The 17,833-nt window shown below is 45.3% G+C and overlaps 1 protein-coding gene across 2 annotated transcripts in view; it reads left to right on the forward strand.

Annotated features, from left to right (window-relative positions):
* The window catches only part of FOXK1 (forkhead box K1), a 54,702-nt gene that overhangs the window by 19,697 nt on the left and 17,172 nt on the right, over window positions 1-17,833 (forward strand). For both annotated transcript variants that reach the window (XM_082772179.1, XM_082772180.1), the window contains exons 2-4: window positions 5,600-5,797; window positions 16,148-16,304; window positions 17,508-17,654. In XM_082772179.1, coding sequence (XP_082628305.1) covers window positions 5,600-5,797; window positions 16,148-16,304; window positions 17,508-17,654 — 502 coding nt within the window. The remainder of the gene's footprint in view (window positions 1-5,599; window positions 5,798-16,147; window positions 16,305-17,507; window positions 17,655-17,833) is intronic.

Below are 17,833 nucleotides of genomic sequence, written 5' to 3' on the forward strand. Positions count from 1 at the left end.
ACTGAAGGGGGTTGGGTGGGGGAGGAACCCTTCTAAGCATTTTGCAGTTGAATTTTTTGTGTTTTACGGTTTTTTGTTGTTTTGAAACGTGTTGTCTGTCTGTGGTCAGGCTCCCCACGGTCAGAGCAAAGCATCACAGAGCAACAGATCTTGTCGTGCAGTGGTCGCAGCAATGATTTGCACCTTATTTTGGAAGAAATGGGAATCTGAGGTAGCTGCTCCTGTGTCAGGTAGTTTTGCTTATCTGTCCACGGGCAGGCCTTCAGGGCTTAGATCCGTGTTTAGGTAAGTGAAGCAAACTCTCATCTCCTCCTAACCAAATGTAGTTTGATCTTGGGTAAACTTTCCCAGTGAGTCTTTCATGTTGGCCAAGGCACCTCCTCTCAGGCTGCTTCAAAGTATGGCAGGAACAGGGAGTGGATTTATGACTTAATGGGAACGTGATTTTCATAGATGCTAGCGCGTTGTTCTTCCCTTAGCTGATTACGGAATACCAGGAAAATTAGCTGCAGGAGGTAATTGGGGCACTTCTTTCTCTGTGAAGGCAGCTGCATGCACTACCTGCACGCTGAAATTTTGGTGTTTACCCTACACCTTGCATTAAAGGGTGAGAAGGATCCATCTTGCCCTCTGGTGAAATCAGGTACCTTGAAATAACTGGAAATGGTAATGGCTTAACAAAGGTGAACGAAGGCAAATTCTCAGTCGAGCTGAGAAACCCAGCGTGGTTTTGGAGCTTTGTGCATAGGAATAATACGGTGTTCTTCTGGGTGAATGGCACGGGACTGGTGAGGAGTTGGAGGGGACAGAATAAAGGCTGGTGTGTGCGGTTTGGTTGGGGATTTTAATACCTCTTACAAAGGCTTTTGTGGGGCTCCTCAGTCAAATTTTAGCGGGTGATGGCTCTGTTTCGCCATGGCACTTGGTGCTGTGGTGAGAGCTCTGCCTGTCAGCGTTGGCTGGGTCTGAGCAGGGCACTGACTGGGGAGGTGACTGCCACCTCGTAGGGTGTGCTGTGGCTGCTGTCCCCTGGCGTGGTGTGCCAGAGGGAAGGGTGTCAGGGTCAGGGGGTGCTACCGGTAGCCGTGAGCTTAAAAAGAAAAGGTGGCAGTTGCAGCAGAGGGACACCATCATGCCTAACTAATTTTTCTGAATGGAGCCACAGCCCCGTGTTTCAGTTCTGATTCAGATGGCGAAAAGCGTTACTCTCAATGAAGCATCTCACGAAACGTTTCTTGCTCAGCCTGCGCCCTGGCACTGCTCCTAGCACGGGTGCTCGGGGCGTGTTCGCAGGAGCAGCGGCTTCCAGAAACTGCAGCACGATGGAGGAGGCAGAGGTAGTGCTGGCTCAGTGATGGCAACGCGAGTGACAGCTCTTCTGGTTACTCCCCTTTGCATTTACCAGAATGATGTTTAATATATATAATAAATACATGCGTATGTACATAAGCTTCTTTATTTTACTTGGCTTCTTCACGATCTTTGTCTTCTCTGTTTTTACACCGTGCTTTTCTGCGGTGTAAATGCACAGCCCTGAATCCAGCTCCATTTCCTGTCTCCTTTCTAAGTCTCTCTGAGCAGCCTTTTCTTGCCCTTGTGAAACAGATTTTAGCAGAAGCCATTTGGTGTGGAGCAGCACACAGGGTGCTCTAACAAAGAAATCAGTGAATAGCCTCCATTTCTACCAAGTCTGGCACTACCTTTTGGCAAATGCACCTCAATCTCCTTTGCATCTGTGAGTAAAAGGCACTTGGAGGAGGGGGGGAGAACATTTCTGGTTTTTATGGTGTCACGCAGGGTATGGAGTTGTCATGTTGCCTTTTTTTTTTCCCCTAACCATTTTCCCCGAAGCATGCATTAGGGGTGAATGTTTATGTAAAGTCTAGTGTTCCCTAGCGTTTTATTTTCAGGCCTTACGTAGATGAAATGCTTGTGGTCACTGTCGCTGGTTCACCACATGAAGGAAGCCTAATAGCACGGGTGCTGTGTTGTCAGCGTGAGGAGCTTGTCCAGGAAACTTTTGAAATTCTGTCGTACTTAAAGCAAACAAGCATTTCTAGCAACATTTTGTTGTTGTTGTTTATTACGTCGCTGTAGCAATGTGTGGCATGTGCACTCCTCCTCCTGCCCTTGGTCTCCAATGTATATATAGCGTGCGTTCAGGGAGCTCAGGCATGCAGCAGGGAGCCAGCAATCCGTTTGCTTTGACTTTCTCCTGCCTGCAATCTCACAAGGCAAGAATTGTTTCCATGCAATTTCTGGAGCCTGCTGCATGCATGTGTTGTTGGTTTTAAGACAGATATTCTCCCCGCCTCGCAAGGATCCTGGAGAAATGAGAATCCTTTTCCCAGAAGGACTTCAGATGTACTCACACACAGTTACATCATGTTTTATACAATAGGTGAGGTTTATATGGCCTGGGACTGCAGGTTGGACCTGTCTGGAGCAGGTTATCGAGGACAGCTCTGCACTTCTGCAATCGAGGCAGGCTGCCTCCTGCCTGCAGGTGACCGAGAGCTTTTTGTGGACCGTTAATTCATTGCTCTGTAATCAGCTGGGAATTTCTGAGGTGCTTAAAAGAGTTGCATCTTAGACACCTTTGGAAATAGCTGTTGTCTTCGTTATGCTTTATATGCTGAGTCTAACTTCCAGATTGATCTTTTTCTCATGATGGAAACATTAAGCCGTGGTGGTAATTGCTGTGCATCTTTGATAGGAACCATGCAACATGGATCAAATAGTCTAATTCAGCTTAAATAACGTCAATTATATACAGTAATCTTAGTGAATGCGTGCTCAGTTCTGCTTGGGCTGCCTGTCTTGTCCAGCTTATCTTCTGGGGAAGTACAATTCTCATAGGCTTAAATCCTGCACTAATGTGCCTCGGTTTCTAAATAGCACTACCTGATACAATTTGCATTTATCCTTCTTGCTAGGAAAGAGGTTAATTAAGGGAACAATTAGAAAAGCTCATTAAAACTGCATCCAGCTTTAGTGTAATGAAAAGCGAGCTGGCTGTGACATGGTTCATGGTGAGGCTGTCCCGAGTTCCCGGTGACACAGCTCCCCGGTGTCAGTGCATGTCGGCTGACCTGGGGCAGTGTCTCTGGGCTGCACCGAGGCTGTCCCTGCTGGTATTTCTGCGGTTGTTGGAACAGGGACTGCAACAATAACGCTAATCCCAGGCACCTTCCCCCTGAGGGAGGGGAGGAGTTGTGCAGGAATCTGTGCTCTGCGTTTCGCATTGCGCTTCCATTTCTTGCGTCCCCAGTTTTTACAGCACTGAAAGCATGCAGGCACTTTGGACTAGCTGCCCCCACTCTGCCAGGCAGCAGGAACTAGCACAGCCCAAGCTTCAGAAGCCTTCTGAAACCATGCCCACCCTCCCAGATTTCCACCCTCTGCTTTTTGTGGGACTGGTTCTTACAAAAGGGCCACGTACGTGCTGGCTAGCGAGATGTTAAAGCTAGCTGCACGGCCTGGGTTCTGCTCCAGTGGGCTGGGAGGGCTGTCTTTCTAAAAATGAAATCCCAGCAGCCAACAAATTGTTTGCCTGTGGAGCCAGCCCAGCCCAGCCCAGCCTCCCCGTTTCTCTCCCTTGTTCCAGTGCGGGTAAATCACGTGGCTGAACCCGATAGCTCCGGGGAGGGCTCCCAAGGAGACGCTGTGCGAGACAGGCCTCTTAGGCACACGGCTGCTGGGTCGCCTTAAACTTCACAGTTAGCTTGATTTAGGATTTAGGAAAACCAAAAGTTGGCTTTGTGAAGATTGTCCTTGCTCCTGGACTGCTGGCACCAGCCTGGGTGCAGTTAGCACCTTCTTATCTAACGTTACAGCATCAGGAAATAAAATGGAGTTGAGGAGCTGGATGCATGACCTGGAGGCAGCGACAGGAGGAGATGCTGGTCTCACATTATTGGGTTCCTCTGAAAAGCAAAATGTGGTGGTGGTGGGACAGGGCTCCTTGCTGCTGTGCACCACGGTGCGGGGCTGGCCTCGGCCGTGCTGCAGAGCTGCTGCAGGGCAGCCAGACCTGTTGGGATCACACTGAGCACTGTTAAACGAGGGCTGGACTGTCCTGGGCTCGGTTAGAAGGGCTAGGTATGCATGGCCAGGCTGCATGGGCAGCAGTGGTGGTCTTATTTAATGCAGTAACAAGCACAGGACCTCTGAAGGGAATGAAAAGCTGGACTATCTCCTACTGTACGTAGCAGCACCACGGCGATTCCGTGCTGCCGGATGCTGAGCCAGCTCACTCGAGATGAGATGGGAAATGAGAAGGAGCTTCCCATGCCAGAATGATAATTTTGCTCTTTTCACAGCAGGTTTCTGAACGTTACCTTACAGCAGAACTAGATTGTGAGACACCAAGAGCAGGAAAGTATGTTTTTAGAGCAGCAACAAAACGTTTCCCTGTATTTCTCTCACTAGCAGAGGTGAGATGAGGCAGTCACAAACGCTGATTTACTTGCCTACCACCTGGCTCTGTTACCTACAGGATTCAATAATACCCTGGTTAAAGGGATTATGTTCAGCCGTGCTCGTGGTGCTAGAACAACGCTGCCCACGTCCCCTCATTTCCTTCTGTAGGCGAGGTGCTGGAAGCCAGCACAATCGCTGTGCTCTGCTGGCCTTTCCCACGGTGAAACCTGGTTTTTATTTCCTGCTTCTTTAACCTTAGTATCAGTGAAATGATCCCTGGAAAGCTTGTATTGATTGCACATTATTGTCTAATTAAAGCGCAATAAGTAGAACTGCAGAACACTCGCTTTTACAGCCCCGTGCCTATTGTAGACGCTATAAATTAGAAAGCTTTCTGTTCAAATACAGAAAATGTCAGTGCTTATTTCCTTTTGAATTTCACAGCATCTCTTGAAGGCTACACATGTAGATGTGTGATCATTTGCTTTTTCTAAGTAACAATTGGAAAGAAATGTTTTTATAAAAGAAATGAAACCCTGTAGACTTGTAGCGGCCCTGTTCTGACCCTCTTAGCTATAAGCCACGCCGTCCAAAGGAGTCACTTGTAAATAAAGGTATTTTTTTTAATAGGAAACCTGCTAGATTATCTTTTAGTGTCATGTGCAGAGATATAAATGGGTATTAGTTTTACAGTGTGTAGAGGCCGGTCTCTAAATGGTGCTCTCTGGTCTTCCTGGGGGCTGTTTGGGCTGTCTGGTCTTTATGGCTTTTTTTGTTGAGTGTTACTCGTGGCCTGATACTTTCTAGTAACTCGTACCTTCCTGAGTTATGTGCAAGGAGCCAATAAAAGATAAATTCTAGACCTTGATAAAGCAGGAACCCAACGGTTTGTCTTTGTAGTTCTATGTCACGCTTAGTCATTGATGGAATACATGGCCTTGGGGAAATCATTTAGCCTACCCAAGCCTTCAGCTTGCATTTGAAATCCCTGTGATGTATATGCAGTGATTTGTGAATGATGAACAATTCCTGCCTAGGAGTCTGGGCAGAAAGATGCTGTAGTGGGTGGTGGATTTTTATGCTGTTAATTTATTAATGATTCAATAGTTACATATAAAAACATTCAAACTGTTTAGCATCATGTGTGACAGTGACTTTCCCTTTCTTTCCCGTACAGGTGTACTTTTCGATTCCCTAGCACGGTTATAAAGATCCAGTTCACATCTTTATACCATAAAGAGGAAGTAAAAGAAGAAGCCTCATCGCCTCCCCTTCGGCCACTTTACCCTCAAATATCGCCTCTGAAGATCCACATCCCGGAGCCGGATCTCCGGAGCGTGGTCAGTCCCCTCCCGTCCCCCACAGGCACTATCAGGTAAGATGTTACCCATCCCCTGCCACCCTCCTGAGGTTCTTCTCATCTTTCTGTGTGTGTTCTGGAAACTCCATCTCTGTTCTGACGCCGGCCTTTATCAGCCTTGTGCTCTTTATCTGCTATACTTGATGCATGAAATGCCCCATTAAAAATAACCTGTGAAATATCTGATGTTCAGAATGATGGAGCACAGTCTAAAATTTTGTTGCCTAAATGCAGGGCTCAGGGTTTTTGTTTAAGAGCTCTAAAGGGCGGGGGCTGGCCTCAGCATGGAGCTGTTTATCTTTGGCAGAGGAATTAGAGAGATCTGTCAAGACCCACCTATATACGCGGAGAAAAGAAAGCAGGCAAATATTGTTAGGACGGCCTATTTTATTTTTATCTCAATAACATTCTGTTGTTGCTGGGTGGTGCCGGTGCTATCTGGAGCTAGGGATGAGGGTGGCCACTGGCATGTGGTTTCCTGGGAATAGAAGGAAACGGGGAGGATGCTGACCATGCACAGAGGGGCTGTAGCGATTTGAATGGGCGTCTGTGCGAGTATCCTGTTTTGTAAGCTATCCGATTCAAGAATGTGCAGTAGACACAACCTGAACATCAAGTTACTGTCTCGACTGTTTTCTCTCCTTTCTCAGCAAAGACCTGATGTTACAGCTTTGCACTGATCTCTTTTAACATTGAAGCTGTTACTTAAAGTATAATAAAGTAGTAGTAATTAGTTAATAAAGTAATAAGCAGTAGCTGATGGTATAGGATGATGTATTACAGCTTTAAAAAGTGTAGACCCCAGAATAATGAGAGTGTACCCGGTAACAGTAATAGCTGCTGGTTTGTTTTCTTGTCCATAGATTTGTAAAATGTTGTAATAAACAAACACATTCTGTCAGTTAGTGCTAATTCGGTGAGTAGTATTCAAATCGACATGGCTGAGAATGACTTCAGGGTCACAATGGAGCCCGTTTGGTTTTGCATAGGGCTGGAGGCCCTTGCTTGTTTGGGTTTTTCCCCCCTCTTGCAGAGCTGCACAGATGTGCAGTGCAGATATTCTAGAAAGAGGGGGCTGGAGGGAGCTGTGGTTTCAGCCCTCTGTTCAGGCACTGCTTTTAGTTTATATTTAACCTTCTCTTTTTAGATGAAGCTTGTTGCTGGGAGGGGAGGGGGATGGTTTCTTTGCCAACATATGGTATTTAGTTTCCATTCAGTCATCCTGTGCAGAGCAGCGCAGTGTGGTTTGTGTTACTAACGGAGGCTGTATCTTTTGGCTCTGGCATATGCCTGCAACTGATATTTGACTCCCCGAGAATGTTTCTTTTGCATAAGGAGAAAGTGGAAATAGTGGTGTTGAATTGTGCTCAGCCCCTAACGGGGTGTTTACTAAAGATGATTAATGAGTGCATCCGTTTGTCTCGAGCAGAAGCGAACCCAGCAGAGTCTTCAGAAAACCTCAAAAGACATCTGAGGTTTCACTTGCCAAATCCCTTTCGTTTCTGAGTTCCTCTTCCAGAGGAGGGGCTGACACGTTTGTAAACATCCCTGCTCAGCCCCTTCGACCTCCCTCTCTGCCTCCGTGGGGTCTTGCAGCTCTTGCCTCTTGCGGGGCCGTGATCTGGGACACGATTTGGGTGTTTTGCTCTGAGAAGGGGAACGTTGCCCTTCGGGAGCGTGTCAGTGTGCACTCTTGCTGTCTTTTTTGGTGTCTTTCTATCAGCACTCGAGGCTGACACGGTGTCCTCAGCCCCTTCCCCAGAGCAGGGCTGCAGGGGGCTCAGGCTGGGACCCTCACCCCGTTCCCCAGCTGCCTCGGGAGGCGTTTTCACAGGCTCTGCTCTCCTCCTCCTCCCTCTCCCCCTTTCCAGTATTTACTTTCCTAATTTGGTTCGTTTGCCTCGCTCCTCCCTGATTGGCCCATGGAAAATTAGTGCACTTTGGAAATCCTTGGCCGGGTGAAATTTCCTTTTTGGAAAGCGGCTCCCGGCCTCCTCTTCCTGCCTCCACCCCACAGCAGGCCGCAGGCCGGGGCCTTACCTGTGTTCCTGCACCCAAACACCCCTTGGTCCCACAACCATTCCTGCCCCCAGCCCTGCTCTGCCTCCCCGTTCCCATTGCAGCTCGCTTCCCTGCAGGTTCCCCCCCCCCGCAAGCTGCTGGGTTTCTTTCCAGCCTATTTATTTTCCCTCCGCGAAGTGCACCGCCTAGAGAAGGAATGAGCTTTAGTTAAACAAAAGCAAACCTGCCACCCTCAGCAGCTTTGCAAAGCAAGATTCCTGCTTGCTCCCAGGGAGAAGCGTTTCTACTGTTTTCTTAGCTAGGTGTTTTATCTCCAGGAGGGGCTGTTTTGCAGATGTTTTCAGTGCTGTTGTACGGCTTTAAGGGAAAATGTTGGCTGGCAGCATGCTTTGTGAGGCTTACACACAGGCAATAACTTATTTCTTCCTGCTTTGAGTTCAAAAATCCTTCAAAAAAAATATCAGGCTTCCACAGTCTGAAACAAAAAGGCTGCTGTGGTTGCAGGAAACTAGTAGAAGCAGCCTGTCCATATTGTACGTCATAAGAAAGGGCAGTATATCGCCTGGATTCAAGCAGAAATCTCTTTTCAGTAGACTCAGGGCACTGCAAAGCTGTCTGAAAGCCATGTGCAGTTTGGCTAAATTCAGCTCTGCCCATTGGGAGACATCTGATGCTCACAATCAATTTCAGAAGTTAGGGGACTGGCTTTCAGTATGTGGCTTTAGGGTTCTCCACTTGCATCTGGAGCATCCTCTTTTGGTGAGGATGAGTTCTTCACCTGTGTTGCCAACCCCGTTAACTTTGCCTGGTTTTGCTGTAAATCCATAATACCTACGTGGATGTACCTCCATGTGTGTTGTAATCCAGTCTTCAGAGCAGCTTGTGCTTGGATTACAAACAGATCCACAGAGGCAAGGTATGATGCTGGAGCGAAAAGATGCTGAGTTGGAGTTCAGATTTATAGTGTTTAGTTACGTTTTTTTTTTTATATATAATCTTCCAGTTGGTGTTAGTGACCCCGTAGTGGTAGCTTAACTCTGAAGTAGAGCTTACACTCTGAAGTTGCCTCCAAAGCAGCAGCATCTCTCTAAAGTACTGCCCTTCAGGGTTATTGCTTTGTTTCTTTGGGGTATTTCTAAAAACTAATTTCTCTGCATGTTCTTCCCTATTCTAAATAGTAGTAACGTTCTCACTCGTAAAATAAATGCTACAGTAAAGCAATTCAGAGTGCTGCACTGTGGAGTCAGTATCAGTGTTCACATTTTCCAGCAGTTACTTCTGACTTATCTGTGTACCGGAATGACTGTGGGTTTGAACACTGTCTTGTACTTTTTCACTGAAAGGGGATGGATATGTAGCTCACGTATGCAGACTTTATCAGTAAATAAAAATAACAAGTCTTTGACATACAGGAGGAAGAGCCCTTAGAGCTCTGTGAGAACCTCTTGGGAAGCACCTGGTGAGGTGCTAATAGTTAAAGTGGTCCATGTGTGTGTGGGGGCCTAAACTTACATTTTAGAGAATTTTTAGCACTTAATGTGCCTGTCCACGTTCAGTCATTGCTAGAATAGTCAATACCTAGTTTGCAGTGAAATTAATTAGATGAATAAATGAAAGATCAGCTGACATCCTTCTTCACTCTTGTTTTATAGTTTTGATTAGCAAAACAGAAGACGTGAGCTGAACTCTTATAGTTCCAGAAGCTATAAATTTTTCAACCTTATTTGCTTCCCTGCCCCCCTACACACACACTCCCTTTATTTTCACGAGGCCAAATGAGCTCAGTAACATGCTGCATGCCCTGATTGTGGGTTATTCAGAGGCCTGCATTTCAGGAACTGCAGTTATGTTGGTTAAGTCACCAATGTGTTTTGTGGCCTTTTACAGGTCATTTAAATTCATTGGTTGTTTTTTATGCATGTAGAGCGTAATAACTACTTTCCAAGACTGTGTAGTAGATAAATTATGGATTGGGCTTTTATTCTGTAAAGCATCATGGAAGTGTAAGTTGGCAGGGGGTGGTGTGTATGTATGTATTCTTACGAGCCATGTTATATTAGATGTGTAAGTGCTGGATGTGCTTTGCTTCAGACTTGGCTTGCTAACGAGGGCGTGCTTTTTTCTAGGCTCTAGGACAGCCTTACAACACCATTTCAGAATTCTTGGGTCTTAAAATGAACTTGCATGTTTCTTGAAAGGTATGCAATGGGAGTTTGAGTGAACCCTGACTTCAGTGGTTGCATGCACTCAGTGGGACAGGATGCATAAATATTGCATGTTCCAATTCATTCAGGCTTTCCTTCTTCCTATAACACTGTTAGCCACTTAACTGAAAAGCCAGTGAAGAGCTCGAAGGCAGGATTTTTGCAGGCTCTTTTGCATTGTCTCGTTTATCCATTACTTCCTGCATTCGGGCAGAATATACAGCCCTGGTAACTCCCACAATCGGACAGAATGGTGATTGTTCTTAATCGCCCTTGTCTCCAAACCACAAGCCAAGTAGTGCGATGCACATACATCCCATCAGAACTGCAGCGATCTATACCGGGCTCGGGAGTTCCTACGCATGTTTATGTCAGATAATGGGCCATGTGCTAGTGGAGAAGCGCCAAGCCATGTGCTGGAGGAAGGGTTGCAGAAGTCACCAGCTACACGAGCACTTCCTCTTCCCTTCACTTCCCCTGATCAGCGCTGGTGTAAAACGCTCGCTGAATCCACAGCCAGAGTGAGCTCACTTCCTTTCTAAGAGGGGAACTGCTGGAGTGGAGACAAGTAAAAACAATTTGAACTTTTGTGGATAGCTAACTTTCTCTCGCTGTGGCTTGTTCAACAGCTCTGCGTTTTTTTTTCAGCATTAAGCAGGCAGAGTAGCTCTCATGTTTCCCTTTTCACATCAAAATCCAGCGTGGTTTGGCAATCTCGCCACTTGTGATTGTTTCTGAAACCTGTCTGAAACGTGCAACGTGCAAGGGCTTGCCTTTCTTTCTTTGAGTTATGTTTTTGGGGCTAGGCTAAGGAAGGAGACAGTGGCAGAGGATTCGCACCCATTACTTCTGATTGGTGTATCGTGGAAATGCTTGTTTCGCAAGCTGAAGTGCTGTACTTTGACCTGGTTCTTGCTTGTTGCACATGGAGAGGAAAAAAAAGTCCCTATATCTTTCAGTATACCATGTGAAGGCACTTGGAGTACAGGAGTAGTCTGAGATTTGTGGTATTTCTCTAATACAGTCCTTGTGTGCAGGGAAGCATACCTCCAGTTAGAAAAGATCCTGTTAAGAAATGAGGATTCTCCCTTTGTACTGAATTGGGGCTTTAAAAAAAAAAAAAAAAAAGCCTGCTCAGACAGGAATCTTTGTATTGGCAGTGTTGCCAAGGTGGTTTCTTATCACTGCTGTGTCTTTGTACCTGCCTCAGAAATGTGCATTTAGGCATTTTTCAAAGGCACTGCTCATGTGAATACCGTATCCCAAACCACAAGAGTTTTTTTTTTATATTCTTTTCAGCAATGCAGGTTCCAAGTCAGGTGAACAATTTTATGTGGAATCCCAGGTAATCTTTCCTCTTTGCCATTAGGGAGGGAAAGTGCTTTATCCATACACCTGGCTTAAATTAAGCTTCCATGGCTTGAGCCCTACAGATATCTTTCTTGCAGAAAAGAATGGAATTAAGTAACAGCAGTTTTCCTGCATTCCCCTACTGCCTGTCCTTCTGGGGAAATTGGCACTGGAATTTGGGAGTGTTCCTGTTCCCAGCTTGCTCACAGACTTGTAATATGACCGTAAATAAATCATTTAAGCACTTGTTGCTCCCCCGCCCCAAGTCTGTAAAATGTGGTTAGATGGAGAGAGTCTGGAGATCTTTACATACGAACCACTACGTGTGTTCAGGCAGCGGATCCATCTAGCCCGGTATTCTGCCTCAGACAGGTGTCTTTGGGGTAATTTAAGAACATAGAAAATACCCAGTAATGCTTACTGGTGTTCAGTCTGCCTCCACCATTGTCATGGTTCAAGGACTGCCTTGGAGCAGTGACTTTTTAACTTTCTGTCTCATAAAACCCCTGACGATTCCCTGTCTTCCTCCTTTTCCCACAAACTCTTATAATGGCCTTTTGTGTTCACATAAACTTAACATCAGCCCTGTCTTATAGCATGTTGTTCAACGGTTTGACTACAAACATAGAAGGACTTCCTCTTGGTTTGGACCCGCTGTTAGTTTCATTTCATGTTCACCAGCACTTCACTTAGAAGAAGACAGGAGTTGTGCGCCTTCTGTTGGCTCTGTTTTTATAGGCTGTCACCTCGCACCTCAGCTTTCTGTCTTCAACTATTTGTCTTCTGTATGGAATCCATTCCGTACCTCTGATCAGCCCAGTTATCCCAGTCAGTACCTTCTCTGAGCCTAGCTGTGGTGATTGTGATGTGATATTTATGTTTATTTTTTAATGAAGTAAGACAGAACAGCATCCAGCATCCTGGGAGTGGATGCAGCATGCACACAGTGGTGCATCCTATTTTTGCACTCTGATTCTGCAGTTAAAACAAAGTGACTTGAAGCATTCCAGCAGAAATGCAGTAAATTGCACATCTTCTCCAATAGTTGGTATTTAAAGATTTTCTAGTTGTTAAAAAGTGCTGTGAACTTAAGAGGCTGGATTCTTGTTGGCAGTAGTCAAAAGTAAATCATGCTATGAGATCTGTTATGTTCTTAATAGCCAGAAGTAAGCCCTGTGATTATGATATTCTGCCTGTTACACAGGTGAGTGTATTGCAGACACTGCTTTCAGCCCTCAGCTTGTTGGCCCTACAACAAGGGTTAAGTATTAAATGGAAAACATGCAGCAAAGGGCTGTTGTGATTCAGCACGTGGTCACGGTCTGGTTCTGAAGCTGAGTCTCGGCGTGATGTTTGAGGAACTGTGTCTCAGTGGCTGCCTGCAGTAAGTGCTTCAAGTCGAGATGCTGAATCCTCTTGGTGGATATTGAAGATCTCTGGGGCTTGGGGCATTAACCATGGTGTCGTGGGGTTAAGGCTGTGGCCAACTGCAGCTGGTTTGCTTACATGCTGGGTGTCTTTCAGTGGCATAAAATGCATGCTTCCTCTCCACAGCCTGCCCTCTTCCGAACAGACAAGTTTAATGCAAATTAGCTTAGATTGCTTGTAAGCTAACGAGTGTTCTCATGGACAGTTAGCATAGATCACAGCAGTACGCTTGGGTGGCTGAGGGCTGGGTGAAATTGCATATCTGGCCGTAGCTTTGCTCAGTAAATGTTTGTAGTCTTAAAATGGGTCACATTATCCCTTCAAGCACTGAGGGGATGTCAATATCCAGCAAGTTGTAGTCACTATCCCCATATTTAATTGTGTTATTATAGCACAGGCAGGTGTTTGGAGGAAAAAGTCTTTGTTTCTTAGTATTTCTTAATAAGGGGGGGAGTGCATGCAGCGTCCCTGGCCAGCCCCTGCTCTGGGTGGCGAGGAGAATTCCAGGAACTCCAGGAAACTGATGTCACTGCATTGTGTTTGCTTGTTTTCTTTAAACCCCACTAGTGTTTAATTTTAACTTAACCCTCAGGAGGGTATTTTTAGTAAAACCGTTTCTTCACTCCTTCTGTCCTGTGTTTGGGGGGGAACAGATTGTGTCACCTTGTTTTTTCCCCATGTCAGCTCTCTCTCCCTTCCTCTTAAGAGCTCTCCGATGATTGACGGAGAGCTTGAGCACTCAGCAGCGTGTTACCCTGGCTCTTTGCATGGAGTGGCTATAAGATTGTGTTGTATGTTCTCTACCAGGGTCTCTTGATCTGATGATTGATCCAGGCTGAAAGGAGGCAGGTCCACCTGGATGGACGCGCACCATCCTGGTGAAAGCCCAGTACTTCTCCCAAATCTTCAGATACTGCTGTGGCTGTCCCAAGGGGCAGCTCCTTCCTTCAGGGACTATCAGGCTCTTCAGCAGCTATCTGCTGGGAGAGACGGGCTTTTCAAAGAGTTAACAGCTCTTTAGGTTGGAGGGGATTTGTCAGCACTCTTAACAGAATCACAGCCCTGCAAGGGGAGGGGGTTTGTTTGTTTGTTTGATTGATTGATTATTTATTTAAAGCAAGAAGTTATACTTAAAGCTCATGATCAGCTCCAACAGTTCAAATCTGAACAGTAAAAATGGGGCTACTTCATTTTCCTCCTCAAAGAATGAATCAATTCCTGTGTCTGAACTGCATGGGACGATTTTTGAAGCCATAAAGAGCAGAGGTGAGGAGGATAGAAATATAGCTCTGAAGTGTGTTTTTACTGGAAAACTGCTGTTTTCAATATCCGTGAACTTAGTTTTGGGTGCTGTTTATAGGGATTGTTTTTCATGTATTTCTGCAAATGAAGAATCAGCAAACTGTTTCATGCTCTTCCATTCCTAGTCTGTGCGTTACAATAGTTGCTCACGTGCCAAATTCTAAGATAAAAAGAATTGCCACGTTTTTGATTTGTCATTGTTTCATGTATGAAAATTACTTTAATTTGTAATTATCTACACGTTATAAGAAGTGTGTATAGGGAAAAGCTGTTGAAAAATGACAGCAGAATAATTAAATTCACACCAGCTCTGCGTGTGAGTACTAAGACATCAAGAGCGTCTTCTGTGGTGTGGTGTTACCGCTTCCAAAGTGGGCTCAAAGCATGGAATAGCAAACTTGGATTAATTTTTCAGCACAAACAGGTCTCAGCTTTTTGAAAGACTAGGTAAGAAACACTTTTATCTCTTGCAAAGACAGATTTATGTATGGGCTCATTGAGGCTATTTGCCTTACACCTCCTGAAAGCTTCACCTCCTGCCATGCTTCTGAACAGCATCACCCACTAACACAAAGGACCATCAGCGGGTGCTGGAAATGTTACCAAGCCCTGTGCAGTGGTTTGTATGGCTCACCCCATATGCCAGACGGATGAGCTGGGGTTTCCTATTGCAGGGGTTTGTTGTGGCTGGATTATTTTTGTTGCCTTTTTTTTTTTCTCACCCAGCCTCTACCTTTAATCCTGTAATTCCCTTTTAAAAGAAAACAGCCTTGGGTGGTGCTGAGCTCAGCACCACAGCCATTTGCAGAGGTGTCACAGAGGCAGGAGAAGCTGCGCTTCTCAGTTGACGGGGTGGACTGCTAGGAAACGGTCATTCTTTACCCTGTCACATTGCTCGTGCACAGGAGGTGTTACCCACTGAGCAAACAAGGGTTGTCTCACCGTTTCCTCTCCTCTGTGTGTATGGGGAAGGCTGTTTGGCCAGCCACCTTAGTGAGGAAGGGACCGTGTTTTGTGTTTCCCGTGCAGCACTTTGCACAGTGTGGGTATCACTGCCTTTATTTGCATCAGGGTTAGCACTGCTGTTGGGCATTTTACTGCTAAGAGGATTTTTTATACCGGTTTTCCTGACTGCTGGTTCCAGCTGTGGGCTTCATTTTGCATCTTGTCATACAATTTGAACCGCTTGTTTTGCTGCGTTAATCTTCTGTGTATTGTTTTGCTTTCTTGCTCATTGTTTCTCAGCTCTTAGGCGGAAGACGTATGTAATCCTGGGATTTGGCTCTATGTCGTGCCACTCTGGCTTTGCACCCCTCCCTGCAGAATGGAGGAGAGATGGAAGAGGGGAACTTCAGGTCTTAAATTTCCCAGCCTCATCCCTCTCCTCCTGTCCTTTGTACCCTGCCAATCAAGGATGTGTGATCCCTAGACAAGTCTTTCTGATTAGTTCTCATCTTGTAGCACTCACTTCTGTGTGCCTGAGTGGTGCTGCAAATTACAACGACCTTTTATTTGTTTGTAGGTTTTCGTCAGCTTTAGCGTGCCTTTCCTGCTCTGTAGTTGTTCCTGTAATGCCATCTCGTGGTCGTCCCAGGACTCAGATGTCTCTTCCCCACGCTAACCAAAGCTGATGAGACGAGCTGCCTTCTGTAGCAGTGACTGCAGCTCCCTTCTTAGCTGCATTTTGTGTGCTTGGTGAAACAAGGCAATACCTGTCTCTAGCTATGTAGTTAGTTATTCATCCCAATTTCAGTGTATATTTGTCTAAGTCCCTTGCATAGAGAAGCTGTTCAGTGCTTTGAGACTGTTTTCTTGTGATCGTGGGAAGGGGGCGGTGGTGTCAGGATTTGTAGGAATTCCACGTTATTCTCTGATTGTTTCTGATTATTTGTATTTATTTCCCATCTTTCTGTGCTTTGGATAAGCCACGAAGGCAAAAATAAATTCAGGGCATGTATGCTTCTCAGCAACTTGGGAGCTTTCCTGTACCTTAGGAAATAAGAACCATGTGTCTTGTTACTAAATAAGGTAAATTTTTTTTTCCTTTTTGTCTTTCCAGTGTTCCCAACTCTTGCCCAGCCAGTCCACGTGGTGCTGGATCCTCAGGATATCGTTTTGTTCACAACATTACCTCGGATCTGCAGCTGGCAGCGGAGTATGCTGCAAAAGCAGCATCAGAACAGCAGGCAGATGCATCTGGCGGGGACAGCCCAAAGGTTCAGAGAAACATTACTTACCCAACAGGGCTCATTGGGAGGCTTATTAAGACCTGGCAGTTTATTACCAGTGCTGAATGCAGTTAAATGAGTCTAAGAATACCCTGGCCATAAGGGCGCTGTGTGCAATATCCTCCAGGGTTTTAAGACCATGCCTTCAAACCAGCTTCTTGTTTGTGGTAGATGATGAATCTGCTTTGCTTAGCTGCCCAAAATATATTCAAGTCATTCACTAACAGGGTTAAGCAAGAATAATTTGTCTTGCTTGTTTGATAAATCAAGAACCCATAAAGAAACGGAGCATTATAATTCAGTCTTGTTTTCTCCTTTTAATTAATGGTATTTTGCAAAACGCAGTTGAGGAAAAGGGAAACAGGAAGAAACTAGATCCTTGTCATGAGAAATCTGTAGTCAGACTTTAAAACAAACACCTGCCAAGCAAGCGTTAAATGAGGAGAGTCACAATGGAATTTAGATTAAAAAATAACTGAGTTACTATGATAAAACTTAATTTTGGTGAGCTGATCTTCAGATCAAAGTTAAAGGTCTAGGTTCAAAACCACCTGATTTGAGATTGGGTGGAGAAGCACAACACTAGATGACTTCTTTTTGTAGGTTGAATTCTCCCTTGAGACAAGAAGGGCTGTTCTTGACGGAGTAGTGTGAAGGGCTGGGAATATGAGATCTGTAAAACAAATTGAAGTTCCTAGAATGAAACGAGTCTTGCTGGAGACTGAAGGGACAGGATCAAGTTTCATGTTGGGCTTGTGGCTGGAAGAGAGCTGGTAGCATCTTGCATGAAACTTTCTGACAAAGTTTTAGTTGTAATTGGGCAGAATTCAAGGCTTTAGTTTCATGAACCCTGAAAGCACTGAATGTGCACCATGCCCTGTAACTCTTTGCTTCCAATTGCTTGTCCTTGTTCTGTCCCTTGTACTGATAGAAGCACATGTGGCAAATTCACTGGAGAATGGAAGCAGATTAAAGTTACCATTTTTGTCTGTGTTTGATAGTGGGGATGTTGGAAGGGAGAAGATAATTTAATCTGTTTTAAGTTCTGTTTGTGCACACGTTTGCCCTAAACTGGGAGGTGACAGTGTAAAGAGTGTAAAGCAGGAGTGAAAGGGATGAGGAGGGCTTTTTTAATTGGGGTTGCTGGTGAACTTTAGCATAGGAAATAACTAAACTTTTTTTTTTCCTTAGGACGAGTCCAAGCCACCCTACTCTTATGCTCAGCTAATTGTGCAGGCTATCTCTTCAGCACAGGACAGGCAATTAACACTAAGTGGGATCTATGCCCACATTACCAAGCATTACCCATATTACAGAACTGCTGACAAAGGCTGGCAGGTAAGTTTTTGATATGACAAGCTTTTAAACTACTTTGTCAGGTCTTATCTACTTTATAATACATTTATTAAAGATTTGGAGCACTGAGAATAGAGCTGCTTTGACTATTCCCAGAATTAATTTGTTTAACATAAGCTAACTAGTTTGTTTGTGGGTGATTAGTTTTTTGAAATATTTTA

This window comes from Aythya marila, assembly GCF_965140915.1.
Source record: "Aythya marila genome assembly, chromosome: 15".
Lineage (NCBI taxonomy): Eukaryota > Metazoa > Chordata > Aves > Anseriformes > Anatidae > Aythya > Aythya marila.